Source organism: Myotis lucifugus, unplaced genomic scaffold, assembly GCF_000147115.1.
Source record: "Myotis lucifugus unplaced genomic scaffold, Myoluc2.0 scaffold_0, whole genome shotgun sequence".
Taxonomy (NCBI): Eukaryota; Metazoa; Chordata; class Mammalia; order Chiroptera; family Vespertilionidae; genus Myotis; species Myotis lucifugus.
Window position 1 is genome coordinate 53,844,271 of NW_005871048.1, and position 20,280 is coordinate 53,864,550.

A 20,280-nucleotide genomic window follows, 5' to 3' on the forward strand; every position below is an offset into this window, starting at 1 on the left:
TTAGCAAGGAAGAAGGGGACAGTGGCTGCCATAGGGATTATTCTTAAAAGAAAACAACAAAGTTGTAGGCACTGAGGTTCAGAGAGTTTAAACAGGCAGAACTTTTATTTTTTCTTACATTTTTTATGGGTGTGTTAAAACTCCAGCATAGAACGATGGCTGATGGACCAGGAGCCCAGCATTTGCCTTTGCATCTTGTCATCTGGTGCAGTGAGGTATTGAGAATGTCAGTGTGGTCTCAGCATCACCAGTGTCAGTAATGAGGAGGGACTGAGGAAAAGCAATTACCCCCTTTTGGGTATACTGCAGATTGTAGGATTTGTTTTAATTTTCTTTTTACGTCTGAAAGGTCTGGTTCTTACATTTTGAAAATTATGTCAAACAGTATGGACCTTTAAGATGATTTTCAGCCTGGGAAGAGAGTAGGGAAAAGTGGAAAACTTCCTCTAGGATTGTAGTACAGAACCCTGTGTTTGTGGTTTGTGGAGAGTGAGTGTGTGTGTGTGTGTGTGTGTGTGTGTGTGTGTGTGTGTGTCTCCGTGTATATGGGTGTATGTGTGGGATATATAGGATATTTCTCTTTGATCATCGGATTAATGTGGAAGACAGACTTTCAGGTATTATGAAATCAGGGGGTCATGATTTTCTTTGTCATTTCAAAAAGGCAAAGACAAACAGTCCTCATGTTTGTGAATGTTGGCAGAGTGCCCCCTCATGTGACAGCATGGATGTGTGTTTGATTCACAATTCTCAGCATTGGGTGTTTTTACCTATTTGTTAAATTGCGGGTTGAAAATGGCATGTTGCTGTTACAAATCTTTGATTATTTGTGAGGTCTTACATTTCTTTGGAAAGACTATTTTTTTAATATAGATTCTAATACTGATTTTTTAAAACATAGATTCTAAAACTGATCCTTTATTTTTCAAAGGGGGATTCTACTGTAGTTGGAACAAGTAGGCTCCGAGACTTATATGACAAATTTGAGGAAGAGCTGGGGAACCGGCAAGAAAAGGCCAAAGCCGCTAGGCCCCCGTGGGAGCCTCCCAAGACAAAGCTGGATGAAGATTTAGGTGAGTCAGCAGCTACCAGACCAGACCCTGTGCTTTTATTACTGCTTCATCCAGGACCTTTGGGATGTGTCCTTGGGCATCCTAGATTAAATTCCTCCCTCTCATTTTATTTTATTTTATTTATTTATTTTTTATTTTTATTTTTTAAAATATATTTTTATTGATTTCAGAGAGGAGAGAGAGGGAAAGAGAAATAGAAACATCAATGATGAGAGAGAATCATTGATCTGCTGCCTCCTGCATGCCCCACACTGGGGATTGAGGACCGCAACCCGGGCACGTGCCCTTGACCAGAATCAAACCTGGCACCCTTCAGTCCGCAGGCCGATGCTCTATCCACTGAGCCAAACCAGCTAGGGCTCATTTTATTTTCCTTAAATATAGTCAGCAAAATACATAGCAATGGAACTTTCTTCTTTTTGAAGTTAGTTTTTCCCAGTCACATGCAGCAGAATACATAAGAGATCTCATTTGCAAGGCACACTAATAATTGTGTCCCTTGTAGAACTGTCTAGTATTAGAATCAGAGGGACCATATAGTCCAGCCTCCCACTAATCGAGGGGGCCTGTTCTCAGTTCCTGGTGCCTCTGACAGGCAGGCCTCCCCTCGGGGCCCTGCCCACTGCCAGCTGCTCCTGAGTTGATGAGCAAGTGCAGCTGTAGCCCAGCTCTGTTGGAAGGCATCTCTCTACTCGCAGAGACACTTTCCAGAGCTTTCTCATATGGGGTCTATTTTATCAAGTGTCTGAGGTTCCAAGTAGATGCTGAGATCTTTGAGGATAGAAATGCTTTTTGCCACTTTGTGTCCTTGGCCCTTAACAGAATGCCATGCTCAGCTGAGATATTCCTTATGCGTTTTCCTTTGTTCTCTGGCTCTCTGTGCCACCTTCACTGTGTCTCCCAGGCTGAGACGCAGTGTCCATGGTGGGTAAAAGCACTCACTGACCCGGCTGGCCTGGGTTCGAGTCCCTTCTCCTCCATCTGACATGCGACCTTCAGCAAGTGATTGAACTCTCTCTGCCTCCCTTTTGTCATCTGTAAAAAAGGGATGACATCGGTCTCATGGTGTACACTTGAAAATACAACTGTGTAGGGGTTGGGTTATGTTTTTAAAAAAATATTTTTATTGATTTCAGAGAGAGGAAGGGAGAGGGAGAGAGAGATAGAAACATCAATGATGGGAGAGAATCATTGGCCAGCTGCCTCCTTCATGCCCCCCCACCAGGGATCGAGCCTGCAACCCGGGCATGTGCCCTGACTAGGAATCTTAACGGTGACCTCCTGCTTCATAGGTTGACGCTCAACTATTGAGCCACACTGCCTGGGTGGGGTTGGGTTTTATTACTGTGCATTAATCTTTTGTAGGATTAATCTAAATTCTAGATCTGTTTTTTAATTGTGCTAAAATACACATAGCACAAAATCATTTTTAAGTACCGTTCAGTAGTGTTAAGTACATTTCACATATCTCCAGACTCCTTTTATCCTGCTAATCTGAAACTATTCCCATTAAACAGCAACTCCCATCTCCCTCCACCAGCCCCTGGCACTGACCATTCTACTTTCTCTCTATGAATCTGACTACTCTGGGCACCTCCTATAAGAAAAATCACACAGTGTTTGTCTTTTTGGACTGGCGCACTTAGCATAATCCTGGGTCTGTTTTTATCCAGTCACTTTCAGAGTCTAAAATCTTTTATTACTACTATTGAGAGAAACATTTAAACTCGAGACTGGCATTCAGAGCCATCAGTCTGGCAGTCACGACCCTTCAACCCTCACCCCCAGGATGTTGCTGCGGGGCCTTTGCTGCAGCCTGTGTCCCGTGCTGTCGCCTCCATGCTTTTGCGTGCAGTGTTCCCTCTGTTCCTTTCCTCTTGCTGCCTCCTCCTCAGCCACCCACCCCACCTCCCTGCCTGGGTGGTGTGCACCCGTTCCAGAAAACCGCGGGTGACCTTTCCAGATCAGGGACTTGCTCTTGTCTGAATTGCTGCACCTTTTAAAATATGTAACCCCGTGCTACTGTGGCTTGCATATTCTCCGGCACCAAGCCTTTCTCTGTAAAAATCTTTGTTTGCTTTCCCAGCGAGATCGTGACTTAGCATTATGGGCTGTATGACTTTTCATGGTATTGCTGAGCAGAGTGCTTGGCACTCAAATATTTGCTGAAAGGATAAACAACTGTCCTTGCATTGAGAGGTTTGGGTCATTGGGAAGTCTCCGAGTGTAACCATCTTGTGAATTTCTTCAGCCTCTCTCCGTGTTTGCCCCTCACCTCTGTTAGAAAGTTCCAGTGAATCCGAATGTGAGTCTGATGAGGACAGCACCTGTTCTAGCAGCTCCGACTCTGAAGTTTTTGACGTCATAGCAGAAATTAAACGCAAAAAGGCCCATCCCGACCGGCTTCACGATGAACTCTGGTACAATGACCCAGGCCAGGTGCGCATGTGTTTTATGTTCTTGCTGGGAAGGGTGCAAACCACACGTCACATTTATGACTCCAGGTCCAGAAGATGCATGTCGGCTGGTAGCGAAACTGAATTTTCCTCTGGGCGCTGTGAGCCATTCTTCAGAGCTCATTTCCTCCAGCTTCAGAGTGCGGCTCCAAAGCATAAGCACCAGAGCAACTGTGCCTTGAATCATTTTTGACGACGTTGGTAAATCCTGGGTTAGGGAACCGGATAATGGCGCTGCCTCATTAAACTTGCAGTAAACGGAAGGAGACAAACGGTAGAGTGAGGGCGAGAGGACTTGTAGGTCTTTTTAAAAGTAGTTCGTCTGGAAGGCATCTTACAGCAATATAATACACAATGTCTTCAGTCCTATAAAACTTCATATTTCTTAGTAATAGTCACAGTTCCATGGAAGCTCCCTTCCTTGTTAAGTATGTTTGAGCTAATGATGTCGTCGCTGGACATATTTTTATTTCTACTTAGGGTTTTCTTATGAAGTACTACATAATACAAAATAGTATCTTTATAAGAGATTGGTATTTTACAAATATACAATGCAAGAAAAATAGCATCTAATGCATATAAAGTTATTAAGCGTAATAAAACACATACCTATAAAAAGATAATTTACAATTGAAATAAATTCATACCATTCTATATTGAATGTTCTTTGGGCTCTTATTAGAGGATGGCTAACTAAACTGTCTTTCTCAATAGAATTCATATAGTTAGAATGCCCAACAGAAACGCACTTTGTGGTCCCTTTTGCTCTCTTGGAATTGAGCAGAAATGTTTGCAGTTGTCAATGCATTTGAAACTTACTTTGATATATTAATCATGCATATGATCTCTTAAATAGCTTCAATGAGTTTTAATTTACTTACCGTATAGATTACACACTTAAAGTGCACAATTCAATGTTTTTTAGGATATTCACAGGACTGTACAGCCATCATCACAATCCAATTTTAGAGCATTTTCATCTCCCCTGGAAGAAATCCTGTGTCCATCAGTAGTCACTCCTCTGCCCCCCAGTGTGTGTGTTTTTTTAATGGCCTATTCTCCTGTCCAGAGCCTGCCCCTTGGTTTCTGAGGGTTCTTAGTCCATCAGAGCACCCTGTGCAGCCTCACCATTCTGTTCACTAGATCTGGTGTTGTGTCCTAGGTACGGCCGAGCCTTAAAAGGGCTGATCTGCGTCAGGGCCCAGCCGCTGGTAGAGGCAGGAATGTGGGGTGTCTGTCTGCTCCCTTGAAAATCAGTGAGCACGAGGTGATCTTCCACATTTTCCCTCATGAGTTGTGACCATCACTGGGCGTGTGCTGTGTCTCTTGAGGGCACCCCATCACATCTCTGTTTGCCAGCTGTTACTTGGGATAATTACCCGATCTTTTTTAAGGTAACAATGTTATTTCTCTGATGTACCACCTGGAGCTTTAGATTTCCCAAAAAGATAAAGAAAGTTATAGTTTTTCACTTTAATATTTTTTTTCAAAGTTGTATTGAGATATTGTCATTGGACACAATGAGTCACAAATCCCTAGACCTTTAAGAAATATGTGTATGTGTAAATATATATGTTATAATGTGTTATGTGTGTGTGTGTGTGTGTGTGTGTGTGTATGTATTAATACAAAGAGAGCGAGAAATGGAATTCAGCTTCCTTATTCTCCAAACTGATGCTCTGGTCTCCTTTTGATTCCGTGTTGCCATTTATGTTGAATAAAGTCATGAGATGACTCTTAAGAACCTTTAAGATTTAAACCTCAGTTCTGCTTGTTTGGTCTTCTTGCTCACATAAATGACCCATTCCATCGAGGTGGCTGTCATGTCCCGAGAGCATCACCTTGGGTTTCTTCCTTCGCTTTGTTCCTCATGCTGGTGCCTCAAGTAGCATAACCATCTGCTTTTCCTGTCCTGTTCGGCTGTTCAGATAGTTCGTCTCTTTGAAGCCAGTGGTATCTCCATCTGCACTGACAATTTTTCCGTTTTCTTTAAAATTACTAAGCATATTATATGTATGCGATTTCTTACCTAGAATAAATATTCCTTGAGTACAGGGACCCTGAGCTATTTATCACTCTCCCCTCCCCAGTGCTTAGCAGTCATCTTTCCACCCAAGCGTCACTCAGGCATTCTGCCCTTATTGAATCCTGCGGGTAGAGTCCAGGGCAGTGAAATGAATTCAGGTGAAAAACCAGACATCGGCTTACCTGCTTAGTGCTGAACGTTTTCCTGGTTCTAGCAGGCATTTTCTTCTCTATGCTTCAGATACCTTTATGTTTCTCTTTTGAAAACATTTAATCTGGTTACCTTCAAAGCATTTTATGTGCTTCAAAGTATATAAAATATGCTTTTCTTTTGTGAAGAGCCATTTTTCCTGAAATAAGAAATAGAAGGAACATACTGAAAAGTGGTCGGAGAAGATGGGGGCGAGCAGTGCGCGGACACTGATATTTTCTGCTTGGCTGCACAGATCACTGGGGGATCAAGCGTTGCCTTACAGTCTCCTTTTACCAGACAGTGTGGACAGTGTGCAGCTTTATTGGTTTTGGATCATCCGTGTAATTTTCTAACTGTGACAGCCTCTTCAGAGCTTCAGGACTCCTGATGTTAAAACCCACATAATTCCATGGAACATCAGCTTGCATGGGGGGGACGTGCCCCCAATAAAACTAATTCCTTTCTGTCTCTGACAGATGAATGATGGTCCACTCTGCAAATGCAGCGCAAAAGCCAGACGCACAGGAATTAGACACAGCATCTATCCCGGAGAAGAGGTAACGGCTTTGGGTTGTTACATTTGTATGCACCGAGAAGCCAGCAGTAGACTATTCTTTCCCCTGTAAATGAAACAAGACCATTGAAAAGCCTTTTCATATTCCCCAATAGTCTCCGGTGATAATTGGAGAAGAAAAGTACTTGGGTTTGGATTTGGAGTGGGGAATATCATCAAGGAAACCATCAAATAGGCCAAGTGTCTTTGAGTTGGTTTTTATTCTTTTAAAACTGTACCTGGTGTAATATTTTTTCTATGTTCTTATCACAATTGGCTCTGAAGTACCCCGGAGAAACGATCTCTCTAAAGTGTATAAGGTACATGTCCGCTTTCCTTGGGGGGCGTGGGAATGCTGTTGTATGTGTTCACCTGTGTTCCCACTACCCTGAGTAGCACATGGACTGTTCTAGTGCTGTGCCCCAGCCCTGGTCCATCAGGGACACTCCAAATATGCTTGACTGATTAAGTTGAATACTTTTAGGCAGTTTCATCAATTCCAGATACATTTGGGGACCAGGGCAATGACCACTGGGTGGATTTGTAAACAGAGTGGACCTATTGTAAGCCGGACCTCGGTGAAGGTTTTGTTTGCTACCTTGGCCTCATGTCCCCCACTCTACGGGGGAATGAGGACAGTCATTCAGTGTCTGAGAATTAGTGTTGATTCAGATGCTGTGTCAGCATCTGAACTGTCAGGATTTCCTCTTTCCCTAGTCTACTGTTACTTGGGTAAATGGCCATAGGTTCTTTGGGGAAGGACAGTGTTGTCATGAACATTTTTGTTTGTAATGGTGTTGCAAGGCTTCCTGGGAACTGGCCACCTCTTTCGTCAATGGATATCAGTTCAAAAACTTGATCAGGTCTGGAACTGGGCAAGGGAACATGACTTATTGGAGCAACCTCCCTTTAGCCACTTGGTTATCACTCTTGATTTCTTCTGTTGGTACAAACTAAGTTGGTATTCTTGTCAGCTTCCCATCTATTTTGTGCCCAAGGACACCATGTTCTGTCGACTCTTGCATGACTGTGTGTCAGATTCCCTGGGCTGCCCCTTCGATCTTGCTGGCCCTAATGATAATTGTGTGACCTAGCTTGTAACAGCCCCATCGTCTGTCTGGCCTCCCTTGTTTCAGAGTCCTTTCATATGGTTGCTGTCAGCAAGCTGTGCTCTGTGACAGCCTCTCTAGTCAGCCCTGGAGAAGGCCCAGACACTCTCAGACACTGAATGACTGTCTGAATGACAGAAGGCCACCCCTGAACCAGCACATTCCTTTTGATCCTGGTAGCTGTCCTGTCCTCTGTACTTCCCATAGAATATGATTATCTGGTATATTTTTTCAGTCATAGCTATTATGTCCATTCCAATGTGCCCACTTCTTTGAATCTTTGGATTTCTTCCTCCTCTGTCCATCATGACAGTTTTGGTATTTTGACTGTACTCTGTGTGGGCCATCACTTTTTCATGCTTTTGGGAGACACCCTAGAAAGGGGTTGCCAGCATCTCCTGGCATCCTGGCATCCCGAATGCTCCCAAGTCAGTAAAGTCTTCCTTAACCAGTTGTGTGTTCTGGCCCTTTTGGTCAGGCACTCTCAGCCTCCGGTCCTGTGCAGACTCCTGCTGGCACACGCTGGCTAGTGCTTACAGGCCCTCTGGGCATAAACTCCTCCCAGCACCTCCCCAGCTAGGCTATGCCGGGGAAATGACCCTAATTATAGGTCTGTCAGCCAGGAGGGGAGACTGATTCGGTACTGGAGTGGGGATGTTTTCTGGTCCCTGACTTTGGCATAGCAGACCTATCTTGGTTGGCTGTTAATTGTCTTTTAGGTCCACCCACTCTGACTTTGATAAGCCCTGGGCTTGGTCCTGATTTGCTCTGACCTCTCACTGCAGGTGAGAGCTTCTTTGTGTGTCCCAGCACACCCTCTAGTTTTCCCATCTGGCTTTCAGTTTCCTTTCTCCTCTGCTGTTCACTTCTATAGAGCAGGGGTGGGGGACGTCCAGCCTGTGGATCTTATGATGCCTATGAAATCATTTGGTCTGGCCCTGCCAAGGCATTAGGGGTGAGTTAATGAAATGTTTGACCAAGTATAGCAGGCTAATGTTTAAGTTGATAATCTTGTATGGCCCGAGAATGATGTTATAAGTATCTAAATGACCCTTGGCAGAAAATAAGTTCCCATCCCTGCTGTAGATTAATTCATATACCTGGGAACTTGTTAGAAATGTAGGTTCTCAGCTGCTTCAGCTTCTGAGTCCAACTCTGGAGATGGGGAGCAAGCAGTCTGAGATTTAGCAAGCCCTTCAGGTGCTTTCACTAAAGTTTGAGGAGTATGGTAGAGTAGCCATCTATCCATTGTCCTTAGAGCTACTATTCTCTCATAGTCTTAAACACCTGCTTCCATTGGTGCAGCCTCCCATTTCATCGTCTTTGAAAGTTTCAGTAGGTGTGCCATCCGGTGCCAGGGGCTGTGTGCTCCACCTACCCCCATGATGGGGTCTTTATTGCCAGTTGCAGGGTAAGTGATTTCTCTCCCAAACCCCATCTTATCTCTCCTGCTTTTTTGGGTCACTCTTGGTACCAACTGTCCCACACTGGATTTTCCAGAAGCAGATGCTAAGATGGAGTTTGGGGCGCATGATGTTTCTTTGAAAGGAAGAAGGTATAAGCAGGATTGGACAGAGGGATTAATCAAACTATGAGTCAGCCCCAACAAAGCCCCATCAGCCGAGGAATGAGTATTGTCCATTGACTTGGGCTTCGCTGACTGGGCCTTCATACTTCTCTCCACAGTGGGCAGCGGTCCTTCCGTGCATGGTCTGGGGCACGCCTCTCTGTGTCTGTCACGGCACACCCACGGTTCAGTCCACTGATGCTTCTTTTGCTCGCTGTCAGTTTTCCTTTTCCTGACTTAAGCTCCATGATATCCTGTCCCACCACCTCTCACGCTTCTTCATTTCTGGTCCCTCCTGTTTTCACCAGCATGTTTAATCTTTTCACTATCTCCCCCACCCCCATTAAAACCTGCTAATCCCCCGGAGGTGATTTTTCCTGCCCCTTTTTTTCAGTTTATTGGGAGTTTAGCCAAAGTTCAATTATTGTGTTATTTTACCAAAAAAAGAATATAAATTTAGATCTATAAAGATCTTTATGTTGTCTCAAACTGTCCTATTGCACATGAAGAAATGAATTGAATACAGCCAGCCCTTTTTTATTCGTCTAATTAACGGTAGAGTGAATACTATTCTTTCCTGCTAGCCGGTGAAGGAACCTCTGTAGTTAGACATGCAGCTAGAAAATACAGTCTAATTTAAATAAAAATACTTTGCTTATTTACTTTCAATATCACTTATGTTCTTTCTCTCAGGCCATCAAGCCCTGTCGTCCTATGACCAACAATGCTGGCAGACTTTTCCACTATCGAATTACAGTCTCCCCTCCTACAAACTTCTTAGTAAGTTCCTTACAAAATCAGATTTCATTTATTTTAAAATGTAAATAGGTTGAATGTGTGTAACTAGGTTAAAATGTGAATAGACTAAATATTGATTCAGTTCTTAAATGTTCTTTCTTTTAAAATATCCTATTTCTATGTTGATAAAATTGGCCTTCATCATAATGACGTTTATTTTTACCTTTTTACCAGATTATTTTTGGTACTTTTTTTCATTTATATTGTTGGTACCACATAATAGTCAAAAAATTGTGGCATTGTGGAGTTGGAAGAATGCATAGAACAATTTCACATCTCTTAAAAATCAGCAAATAGATAATATGTTATCTAGTGACCCAAACAAGAACATCTATTGTATCTACCAGTATTTCAGTAATAATAATACTTAATACTTGTTGACTATGGTATTGGGCACCATTCTGAGTATTTGACATGTATTAACTTATCTCTCACAACAAACTGATGAAGCAGACACTGTTATCTCCATTTTACAGGTGGAGCAGTAGAACATATTTTACAGATGAGGTTAAGTAGCTTGCTCAAGATTACTAGTATTCAGGTAGGAAGTGGCAGAGTACAGATTTGAACCTATGCAGTCTGACACCATTGCGTATGGCTGTATGCTATTCCACTATGTTATACTGCCTTTCATAATATAAAATTGTATTAGTTCTGGTTACTTGTATCATCAAGAGATTTCAATTTCAAAGTTAGATATTAATAATTATATATTTTAACAACTTTATTGAGCTATAATTCATATACCTTAAAATGTACCCATTTAAAGTGTATATTTTATATTTCATCTTTTCACTGAGTTGTGAAACCATCATCACAGTCTAATTTTAGAACATTTTCATCATTTCCAAAAGAAACCCTGTACTCAGCAGCAGTCAATTCTTTCCCACCCCCAGCCTTCAGCAACCAATAAGATGCTTTCTATTATTTGCCTATTCTAGATATTTAATATGAATGGGACCATACAATATATCATCTTTTTGGCTTCTGATTTCACTTAGCATAGGGTTTCCAAGATTCACCCATGTTGTAACATGCAACTTCATTCCTTCTTATGACCAAATAATACTCCATTCTATGGATATACTATATTTTATTTATCCATTCATCAGTTGATGAACATTTGGGTGGTCTCCACTTTTTGGCTATTATGAAAAATGCTTCTGTGAATGTTTGTGGACAAGTTTTTGTGTGGATGTATGTTTTCATTTGTCTTGGGCATAAACCCAGGACTGGGGTGCTGGATTGTTTGGTAACTCTATATTTAATATTTGAAGAACTACCAAACTGTTTTCCAGAGTGTTGTACCATGATTATTTCATTAGAAGTTCTTTTTATTATATTTAATTTAGACCAACTTTGTTGAATTATTCAAATAGAAAGTAACAGTAATATTGACAAAACAAATAACGTACATTTGGATATTCTTTAGTTCTCTCCCTGTCAAGTTCTTTGTGTGTGTGTGTGTGTGTGTGTGTGTGTGTGTGCGTGCGCGCGCGCGAAATGTTCAGTACCTATGTAAAAAACATATCTTTTAGGTTATTAGTCTTGATAATTCCATATTTAGCATTTAGGATTAAAAATGGTGGGTTATAAGAATGGCATAAGGAAGAGTCTCATGCATAGAGCAACATTTGTATGTTTTAATTACAGATTCAGTTTCCAGTAATTAAGATCTTGGGCATCATGCAGGAATTGATTTGTTGCAAATTTGGTGGGTTGCTTCTCCTTGGAAGGCCTGGGAATGGAACTGTGAGGGCTGAGATCTGGCACCTGGCCCTTTCAGAGCCTTCCAGGTGGTTAGTCTACTCTTGACCATCATGATGCTGAGTCTTTTTTTCACTTCGAGCTTTGAGTCAGCTGCGTTATTATCTTATTCTTGTTAGGACTTCTGTTAGTTCAGAAATATAGATCAATAAGAACAGGACTGGTAGTATTGTGGGTTAAATACAGCAAGTTCCTAGAAAATGAAGTCAGATAGCCTTTCCCCCCCTTTCTGGCATCTGTAACAAAATGTCTTGATTGTCTCAGTATATAAATATTACTGAAGCCAGAGAATTCCACCAAGCCAGACAATTTCTCCTAAAATTAAACTTTTAAGTTCTCCCTAGTGTTTGGACAAACATTAAGAAAGTTTGTGGAGTCCTGATATTTTTCCTGGTGGTTGCTGTGTGTCCTGATGAATATCTGCACATGCAAATCATGCTGTTATTTAATTCAAGTGTGTGTTTCTGTTTGCTTTCAGACTGACAGGCCCACTGTTATAGAATATGATGACCATGAGTATATCTTTGAAGGATTTTCTATGTTTGCACACGCCCCTCTAACTAATGTAAGTATGTGCTCATTGGCTGGCTTTTCCTGTCCCTGCACCCCCACCTTCCCTGTCCTCCCTTCATTGTTCTAAAAATCAAAATAAATTTCCTTTCTCCTGACTTCTAAGTAACATTTACTTTGTGTCCTCCCTCTGCCTGAGCTGCAGGAAGTCTATGGCAGTCTGTGTCAGGTGGGAGTGTGACATCTGTGCTAATGAGTCACAGGTTTGTTTCCCATTAAATGGTGTAAGTAAACGTGTCAGAATAACATTTTGAGAGTGTGAAAGATTGAAAAAGAAGGATTAACTGTGGAGTAACGTGTCAGAGCTATTTGGGGGTGGGTGTCCTTCAAAGGAAAGTTGGAAAGTTTTAAGAAGAACTTGCTGTTTAGTCTCTGAGCAATAGAAAAAGAAATAGAGCTGGTTTAGGACATCTGGAATCTGAATTAATTTCATGCAGTTTTCTGCTTTTGAATACCAGGAATATGTCTTCTTTAAGGGACTTTGCCTGACATACAGATCTATGATGTTTTTATACAGGTATTAAGGCTGCTCTGTTAGTAAGCGGTTCAAATGGAAGTTCTGTATCTATGAGTCTAAAGCTTTGTCTCAGAGCTGGCAGTCTTGGGAATTGTCATGGAGTGAATTTGCTGGCGGCTCAGGGAGAGTGCAGCAGTATACTTCATCCAGCCTAGACGTCATTATAGAACTTACTGAGTTATAGCTATGGTGTAGCTACCTCGAAATAGAATGTTCTCTAACCTTTCTGGTTTGGTTACAAGAAATTATACAGTTTGAAAAGTTATTTTAGTATTGTTTATTTAAAACTTGAAATTCTGTTCCTCTGGAGAGTGAAGATTCACATCTTTGCCAAACCTTGTTTCTTTCTATCCTTTCTTTTTTTCTTTATAAGTGGACATGATTCCATAGTAGTGATACTAATTTAAAACAAATTGTCTTTTTATTGTTTTTATTCCACAGTATATTTTATCCTAGACAGTTTTCTTTGAGAAGATGAGTACATTGTAAATGTAAAAATAAAATCATTTGATAATACATACCACGTTTACCTCCAGGATGGACCATAGTATACAAAAGGGTATAATATTGGACCATTCTTTATTTTTTTTAATTAGGTATAATTAATATTTAACATTGTATTAGTTTCAGGTGTTCAACATAATGGTTCAATATTGTGAAATGATTACCACAATGAGTCTAGTTAACATTTGTCACCTTACATAGTGACATAATTTTATATTGGACTATTCTTAATCTATATGAAAAGGCATTAGGAGGTTTTTGAATTTTGATGGTTTTGTTGTCTTTGTAAATATCTATTTTTTTTAATTATTTTTTTTTTGAAGAGAGAGAGTGAGAGAGAGAGAGAGAAAGAGAGAGAGAAACAGTGATGTGAGAGGGAAACATTGATCGGTTGCCTCCCGTAAGTACCCCGTCCGGGGACAGAAGCATAGCCTGGGCATGTGCCCTGACCGGGAATCAAACCAGCAACTTTTCTGTGCATGGGACAATGTTCTAGTAACTGAGCCACACTGGCCAGGGCTGTTGTCTTTTTTTAAATGTCTCAGTGAGGCACTCAGACCTTTTGTGACATCAAATCTCCTAGTCTTAGAGTAGGAAAGGCTTTTAGAAGTCCTCTAGTCCAACTTCCCCTCCCTATTGCACTTCTCTCTTTTTTGCCCTTCAAAGGATTTGCAAAACAAATAATTTAGTTACCATGAAAATATTTCAAAATATCTATCTTATTTTTTAATTCCCTAGAATAGTGTAGATCTTACTTTAACTTTTAGGATCACCTTCATTAAAGAAGGAAAGCAGTTTGGCTTCAGAGAGACCAAAGTTTTAAACATTATTGAATTCCTCTTACTATCTGTATGATTTGACATTTCAGTCTTTATAAGCCTTTCTTATCTTAAGATAGAGGTATTAGTTTTAGCAATAGGCTTTTGTAAAAAAAATGAGATGAAACATGAAAAGTGTTTATCATACAGTGGTTGGCATACAACAAATATTGAACTTCTTAGTTTGGAAAATATGTCAGAAAGACCTGGGTTTGCATCTTCTAATTCTTTTTTGTTTTTAAAAACTAATTCTTAATATCTGTGTGACTTTGGACAAGTGATTCTATGAGCTTTATTAAAATTCCTCAGGCACTGATAGGCTGTTAATGCTAAATTAATTGCAGTTGTTACTGTTATCATAAAATAAAATATAGGACTGAAAATTTCCTGGGCTTCTGCATATATTTTATATAAAAATATTCAAGTTCTCAAAATTTGAGAACTTAACTCTGTAATGAGAAGATAAGCCCCATCATTTATGTTAGAGATGTTGATAAAATAAATCAAGTATTAAGCTGAGTGTTGTACAGTTCATAGGAATTAGATCCATCAAAGGCCTCTTGAATTTGAAATAACCTCCCAAGAAAGGGAATTATTAAATCACTGCACTGATCTGATTCATTTTCTTGTTGGAGAGAGCACATCAGGAAGAATGGCATGCAAATGATTGTAATGTGAGAATCTCAACCAAATCTAGTTCTGACAAGTTCTCTTCAGAACTGGAATTGAAGTGGATGGAAAGCCTTGTTGGCTTAGTATAGAGCATTCCGGGAGAATTTAATTCTTTTATGTAGTACAGTTACTAGTACTTATAATACCTGATGCTACTAAGGGCTTTGACAATATAACCAAAATTATAAAGATAAACATATTAGGTGCATAATACTTTATCCTGTCCACAAAAGCCCCAGGAAGCCCCCTGACCATTTCCTCCTGCCTTCATGGGCTTCCCATTTCCAGAAGCCTCACTGGGCTGGATTTGGTCATTTAGTGTCTGGAAGTAGTAGAGTTGAGGAAGTTTTCTTTTTCTTTTTTAAACTTATCTTTATTTTTGAAAGGGGTGTTTTCTTTAGGAGTGGTTTTTGTTTGTTTGTTTGTTTTTGGGGGTTTTTTTTGCTCGTTTTTGGTATGGTGAGATAGGTGTTAGTGTCAGCCAGTGTCCAAAGATGTTTTAAGAAATGATGGTAGGTATTTATATTATTTGATTGGCCAGTTAAGCTTCCAATCAGTCAAGATTCCGATTATGTTGGCAAATGACCAGTTCTCTCTGTGTCTTAGAGAAGAGGAACGTTTGACTAGCAGAGGAGATCCTGCCTTCCCAATGGTGTGTCTGAGAAGGGCTCAGGCTGACACTGTGCTCTCTCTCTGCCTGGCTCCCTACTGCTCCCACGGCCTCTGGTCCTTTCTCTTTCGGATACCCTCTCCCTGAGTAAGGGAGGCTCACCCACGGTTTTTCCTCCTATGTGTATCCTGATCCCCGCCAAATTGATATTTATAGCTGTGACATAGGGCTCCATGCTTCACACGGCAACTTTAGACTGCCTGTTGGGCACACCCACCTTAATGTCCCCTCAGGTACCTCATCCTCAACCTGTGTGAAACCGAACTCGTCATCTTTCCCACAGACTGAGTTTGAGTACGCGGGGAGCACCCCATGAATTTCTTTGTATTAATGCCATTGTGATGTGTCTGGTCACGTAGGCCAGAAACCCAGAAATTATTCCCTATTCTTCTTTCTTGCCTCCACATCAGAACGGTCACTGTGTATTTCAGTAACATCTCTTATGTTTAAAATATTCCCCTCCTTTCCAGTCTTCTCTTCATTTGACTCCTGGACTGTTTCATTAGACTCTGGTCTTCTAGTTTCCTGCCTCGCTCCGTCCAGACCATCCCCGCACCGTTTACATAGCCACTCATCCAAAGTGTGAACTGTGATGGTCTCTCCCTTAAACTGCTTGAATGACTTCTCACTGATAGGATAAGCCCTGAATCCTTTACATTGTTTGTAAAATTTGCATAATATAGTTCAATGGTCGCCAACCTTTCGGACCTCACAGACCACTGGTTGGCGACCACTGATACAGTTCATACTTTCCTGTCTAGAAATACCTTGCTTCTCTCTCTCCACCCATTTTATTCCTGAACAGCTAAATCACTTGTTATTCCCCGGGCTCCCTTCTCTCTGTCTTGCTCGAAACTAAATGCCTGCTTTTCCCCAAGTTAGTTTTTCTGGATGACCTGGAAAATCCCTGCCCCTCTTTGAAGACTCAACTCAAATGTTACCTCCTTTGGTCCTTTGGAACTTTATACTCTCCGTTTGCATATTTGTTTTTAATTGTACTTACAAGTTACATTGTACCATGTTCTTCTTTTAGATCCTTGCCTTTTAAAATGGTAGGGGCTGCGACTTCTTTTAGGGTAATTGTGAACCTAACATCATTGTTAGCAAAGAATAGGTATTTACAAAATATGAATGATGCCCAAATTTGTAGCTCTCACATCATTTTTAAATATAGGACTAAAAAGACCTTAAAATGTTAGTGGCTTTAGAACTCATTTATTATCACATGGATCTCTTATTAAAATGTGAATTTTACTCAAATTAGCCGTTATCCTTTTAAAAAATGAAAAAGCACCTAAGAACTAAATTTCATTTCTGAGAAAAAGTTTCCAGTAGATGGCATTATAAGACTATTTTTGTTTTTCTTACCATTCCTAAGACTATTTTTGTTTTTCTTACCATTCCTTTGGTTAGAATTAAAATGTGTTTCTTTCTGATTGCTATGGTTTGTAAAAACGGTTACATTTATATAAAATTGTCTTCTGGACAGACAGATTGAGTGCCTAGAAAAACCAACTTAACACATCTCTAGGGCTACCACTGCGGTAACTCCACAGCCTCCCTTTCTCATTCCTCCCTCATTCACAAGTATACTCAAGGAAAACCTGCTATGTCTAGGCACTAGGCTAGTGTCTGATGACACATTGGTAAAACAAGACAGGTGTGGGGTTATTTAACATGAGCCTTCCTTCATTTTCACATGAACCCTGAGTATTACAACAGGCGATGAGAGGTATTATACTCTAGTGGCTTAGAGCTGGCTGGAGTCTAGAGCAACATTTCTGAACTCACCAGCTACCGGTTACCTTAGGCAAGGTACCTGATGACTCTGCCTCAGTTTCCTCCACTGTACAAGGGGGATAATAAATTGTGCCTATCTCATAGGGGTGGCTACATGGGTGACCATATGTGAAGCATTAGAATAGCGCCTGGCTCAGGAAATGCTATCTGTTGTTATTCATATCATGCTTTATTATGATTATTACCACGGTTGGTTTTGCTCCGGAGCCAGATAGACAGCTGGACTTGTGTGCGTGTAGTGACTTAGGAATCTGTAACCGATGAGTTGTCAGCCTGCTATCCCTGATCTGCCTGAAAAGCCAAAGTTCTGAAAGATTAAGAAAAAAAAAACACGAGAAAAATAAGTATTTAAGTGGTTTTATTAATTCTCTAGAGGCAATTTGGTTGGATTTAATGGGTTCTTGTCACGTTTGTGTTGTTGCTCATACAGTTAATTAAGCACCAGCATTATGCAGGTTTCCTGTAGAGGCAGCGCCAGCTGGGTGCCTGCCATGAAAACCCAGCCGTTGTGGTCAAGCTCGCCTGCAGCATTGTGAGCAGTTTAGATTAAGTGGAACTTTCTCGTTTGGGTCATGGCCTTCTGGGTCAGGTTGCCAACACATGCTCATTGTGAGCCTCCGGGATGGTGTTGCAGACTGAACCTCTTCTTATTCTTGCAGATTCCGCTGTGTAAAGTGATCAGATTCAACATAGACTACACGATCCATTTCATCGAAGAGATGATGCCTGAGGTAAGGCAGAAGATGGCTTAGCAGCTTTGTCTTCTGTTTATTCTACGCTTATATCTTGAAAGCATTGGACATGGCCAGCTCTGGCTTTGGCCTCAGAAATACCCCTAAAGTTTTGTGGTCACTGTTACAAGGGTCAGTGAGATGGAGCTCTAGGAACAAGGTTAAAATTCAGGCCATTTTTCAACTTCTGAATCCATTTCTCCTTGTTTTGCATCTACTGATAGTAACTTTACGTTCATTTCTGGTTTGTTTTGGATAGGGGACAGATTTTGATTACTGGTTGTTATCAGAGGAAATTAGGGTAGTGAAACCGAATCTGATAGCTGTTGGAATAATCTTATTCATTATCTCCAATGACAAGATCGGTGCTTGGTTCATTTTTCTTCCCATATATTTACATATTTTTCCTAATTGTTTTTCATTGCGGCTGCTCAGCAGCAGATTTATCTAAATATATGCAAGAGGTTTAAAATTCCAAAGCAAGATTAATGTGAATCTCACAATGATTCATTGCCTGATCTTGAATTTAGTGATGTCAACAAGTCACACGAAGAAATAACAACTAGACAGCAAACAAGCCTGTGCACTTAACCTTGTGCTGGAGTTGGGGTCGATTTCCTGAGCCCCCGGCTCTCCTTGCAAACCTTGTTTAACAGCGCAGCTCTGTCATGGGCAGCCGAGCACCAGCGGGAATTGATAAGCATGACATACATGCTTAGTTTGCACCTACTTCATTCAAAGCAAGTCCTGGTAATTCTACCTGTCTTTCAAAAAGAATTAAAGAGAAAGGGCCACCCCCCTCATTCTCTAGCTTAAAAGGGCTTTTTGCTTCCTTTCGATTTTTAAGGTCATAAGCCTTCATTTGCTATTGTAAAGGTTTATGCGTCTGGAGTTATCTCACGCAGGGTGATTTATGAACCCTGAGCAAAACAAATAGGAAGGAAGAATTATGAGACATGTCTTAGTTGCAAATATATCATCTGTTAAGCTTGTTTACTGGAGAAATTTTCATCCAAAGTTTTGTAGTTTTTTGTAGCCCTTTATTTGCCTTCATTAAGAATTTTAACTTTTTGGCATGAAAGACCTCTGTTTATGGTCACTATAACAGTGATTTTAGGTGTGTTTGGGGGATGGCAGGGAACAGGGGTGGAGTGAGCGGGACAAACCTATCAGAGCCTGCTGGCATATATATGTGTGTGTGTGTGTGTGTCATTTGAATTAACAAAAAGTCCCCAGGAGATCCTGATTTTATAATTGGGTTAGAAAAATATGACATAAAGACGACTTCATTTTTGTTTTATTTTATTTTATTTTATTTTATTTTTTAATAATAATTCTTTTTTTTTTTTTTTAAATATATTTTATTGATTTTTTACAGAGAGGAAGGGAGAGAGACAGAGAGATAGAAACATCGATGAGAGAGAAACATCGATCAGCTGCCTCCTGCACACCCCCCACTGGGGATGTGCCCGCAACCCAGGTACATGCCCTTGACCGGAATCGAACCCGCCGCACTCAGTTCCATGCTTCCATGTCTCTGGTTCCACTCCCTTCATAAGATGACTTAGTGTTTTAATTTCACATCATTTTCCTCGTACATTGGGAAGGGCTGTGCTCACATTTTCTTAGGAAACCTAAAGCCACGCTTGCCTACTTCATTTGTCTCTCAAGCAAATGAGCTGTTCTTTGTAGGATGGTGGTCAAACTTTTTAGGAAAGTACATGGTTTTAGGATAGTTTCAACAGACACTTTAAGACACTTGACTAGAACAAGTTGAACCTTCAGTTAATATATATTTGCACTATTATAGTAATTTGATTTTGGTTTATTTTTCAGAATTTTTGTGTGAAGGGACTTGAACTCTTTTCATTATTCCTATTCAGAGATATTTTGGAATTGTATGACTGGAATCTTAAAGGTAAATAATAGGATTTAAAGAAAAATGTAATGCTGAAAGAACATTGTGGTGTATGGTGGGGGGAACATAATTGAAATTTCTCTTATTTTTTGAAATACCCAGGGAAAAGTGTGATTCATAGGAATGCTTGCTATCATCTGACACGAATAAGTTCTCATGGGTCTTATTTTAATAGAGTTTGACGGTGTCTATTGCCTAAGATTACCATTATCCGTTACCTAACTGATATGTAAGAAGATGGTATCAGTTATTACAAGTAATTACATTGATTTAGGTGCATTGGTGAAAGCCTCATTAGTTAATATTTTAAATCTATTGAACTTTACTGTAATATGAACTTCCAAGATAACAGTTTATCAAAACAGAACTTTGCTTTGCCTTCAAAACACAATTCAAAACCTGAGAGCTACATCGAATTGGCACCTGGTCCTTGGATCTTGGATAATAGTTACTCTTAGGAGGTGTCTGCATTCCAGCAGACAGTTACTTATTTATTTGCTAAACCGGGTATTGATGAATGGTTTTTCAAACCAAGTTTT

The 20,280-nt window shown here is 40.5% G+C and overlaps 1 protein-coding gene across 1 annotated transcript in view; it reads left to right on the plus strand.

Moving 5' to 3' along the window:
• DROSHA (drosha ribonuclease III) overlaps positions 1 to 20,280 on the plus strand; it is a 105,383-nt gene that overhangs the window by 17,877 nt on the left and 67,226 nt on the right. Inside the window, exons 8-14 of the mRNA XM_023757055.1 lie at positions 932 to 1,073; positions 3,358 to 3,512; positions 6,224 to 6,304; positions 9,670 to 9,756; positions 12,020 to 12,106; positions 17,752 to 17,823; positions 19,660 to 19,741. Coding sequence (XP_023612823.1) covers positions 932 to 1,073; positions 3,358 to 3,512; positions 6,224 to 6,304; positions 9,670 to 9,756; positions 12,020 to 12,106; positions 17,752 to 17,823; positions 19,660 to 19,741 — 706 coding nt within the window. The remainder of the gene's footprint in view (positions 1 to 931; positions 1,074 to 3,357; positions 3,513 to 6,223; positions 6,305 to 9,669; positions 9,757 to 12,019; positions 12,107 to 17,751; positions 17,824 to 19,659; positions 19,742 to 20,280) is intronic.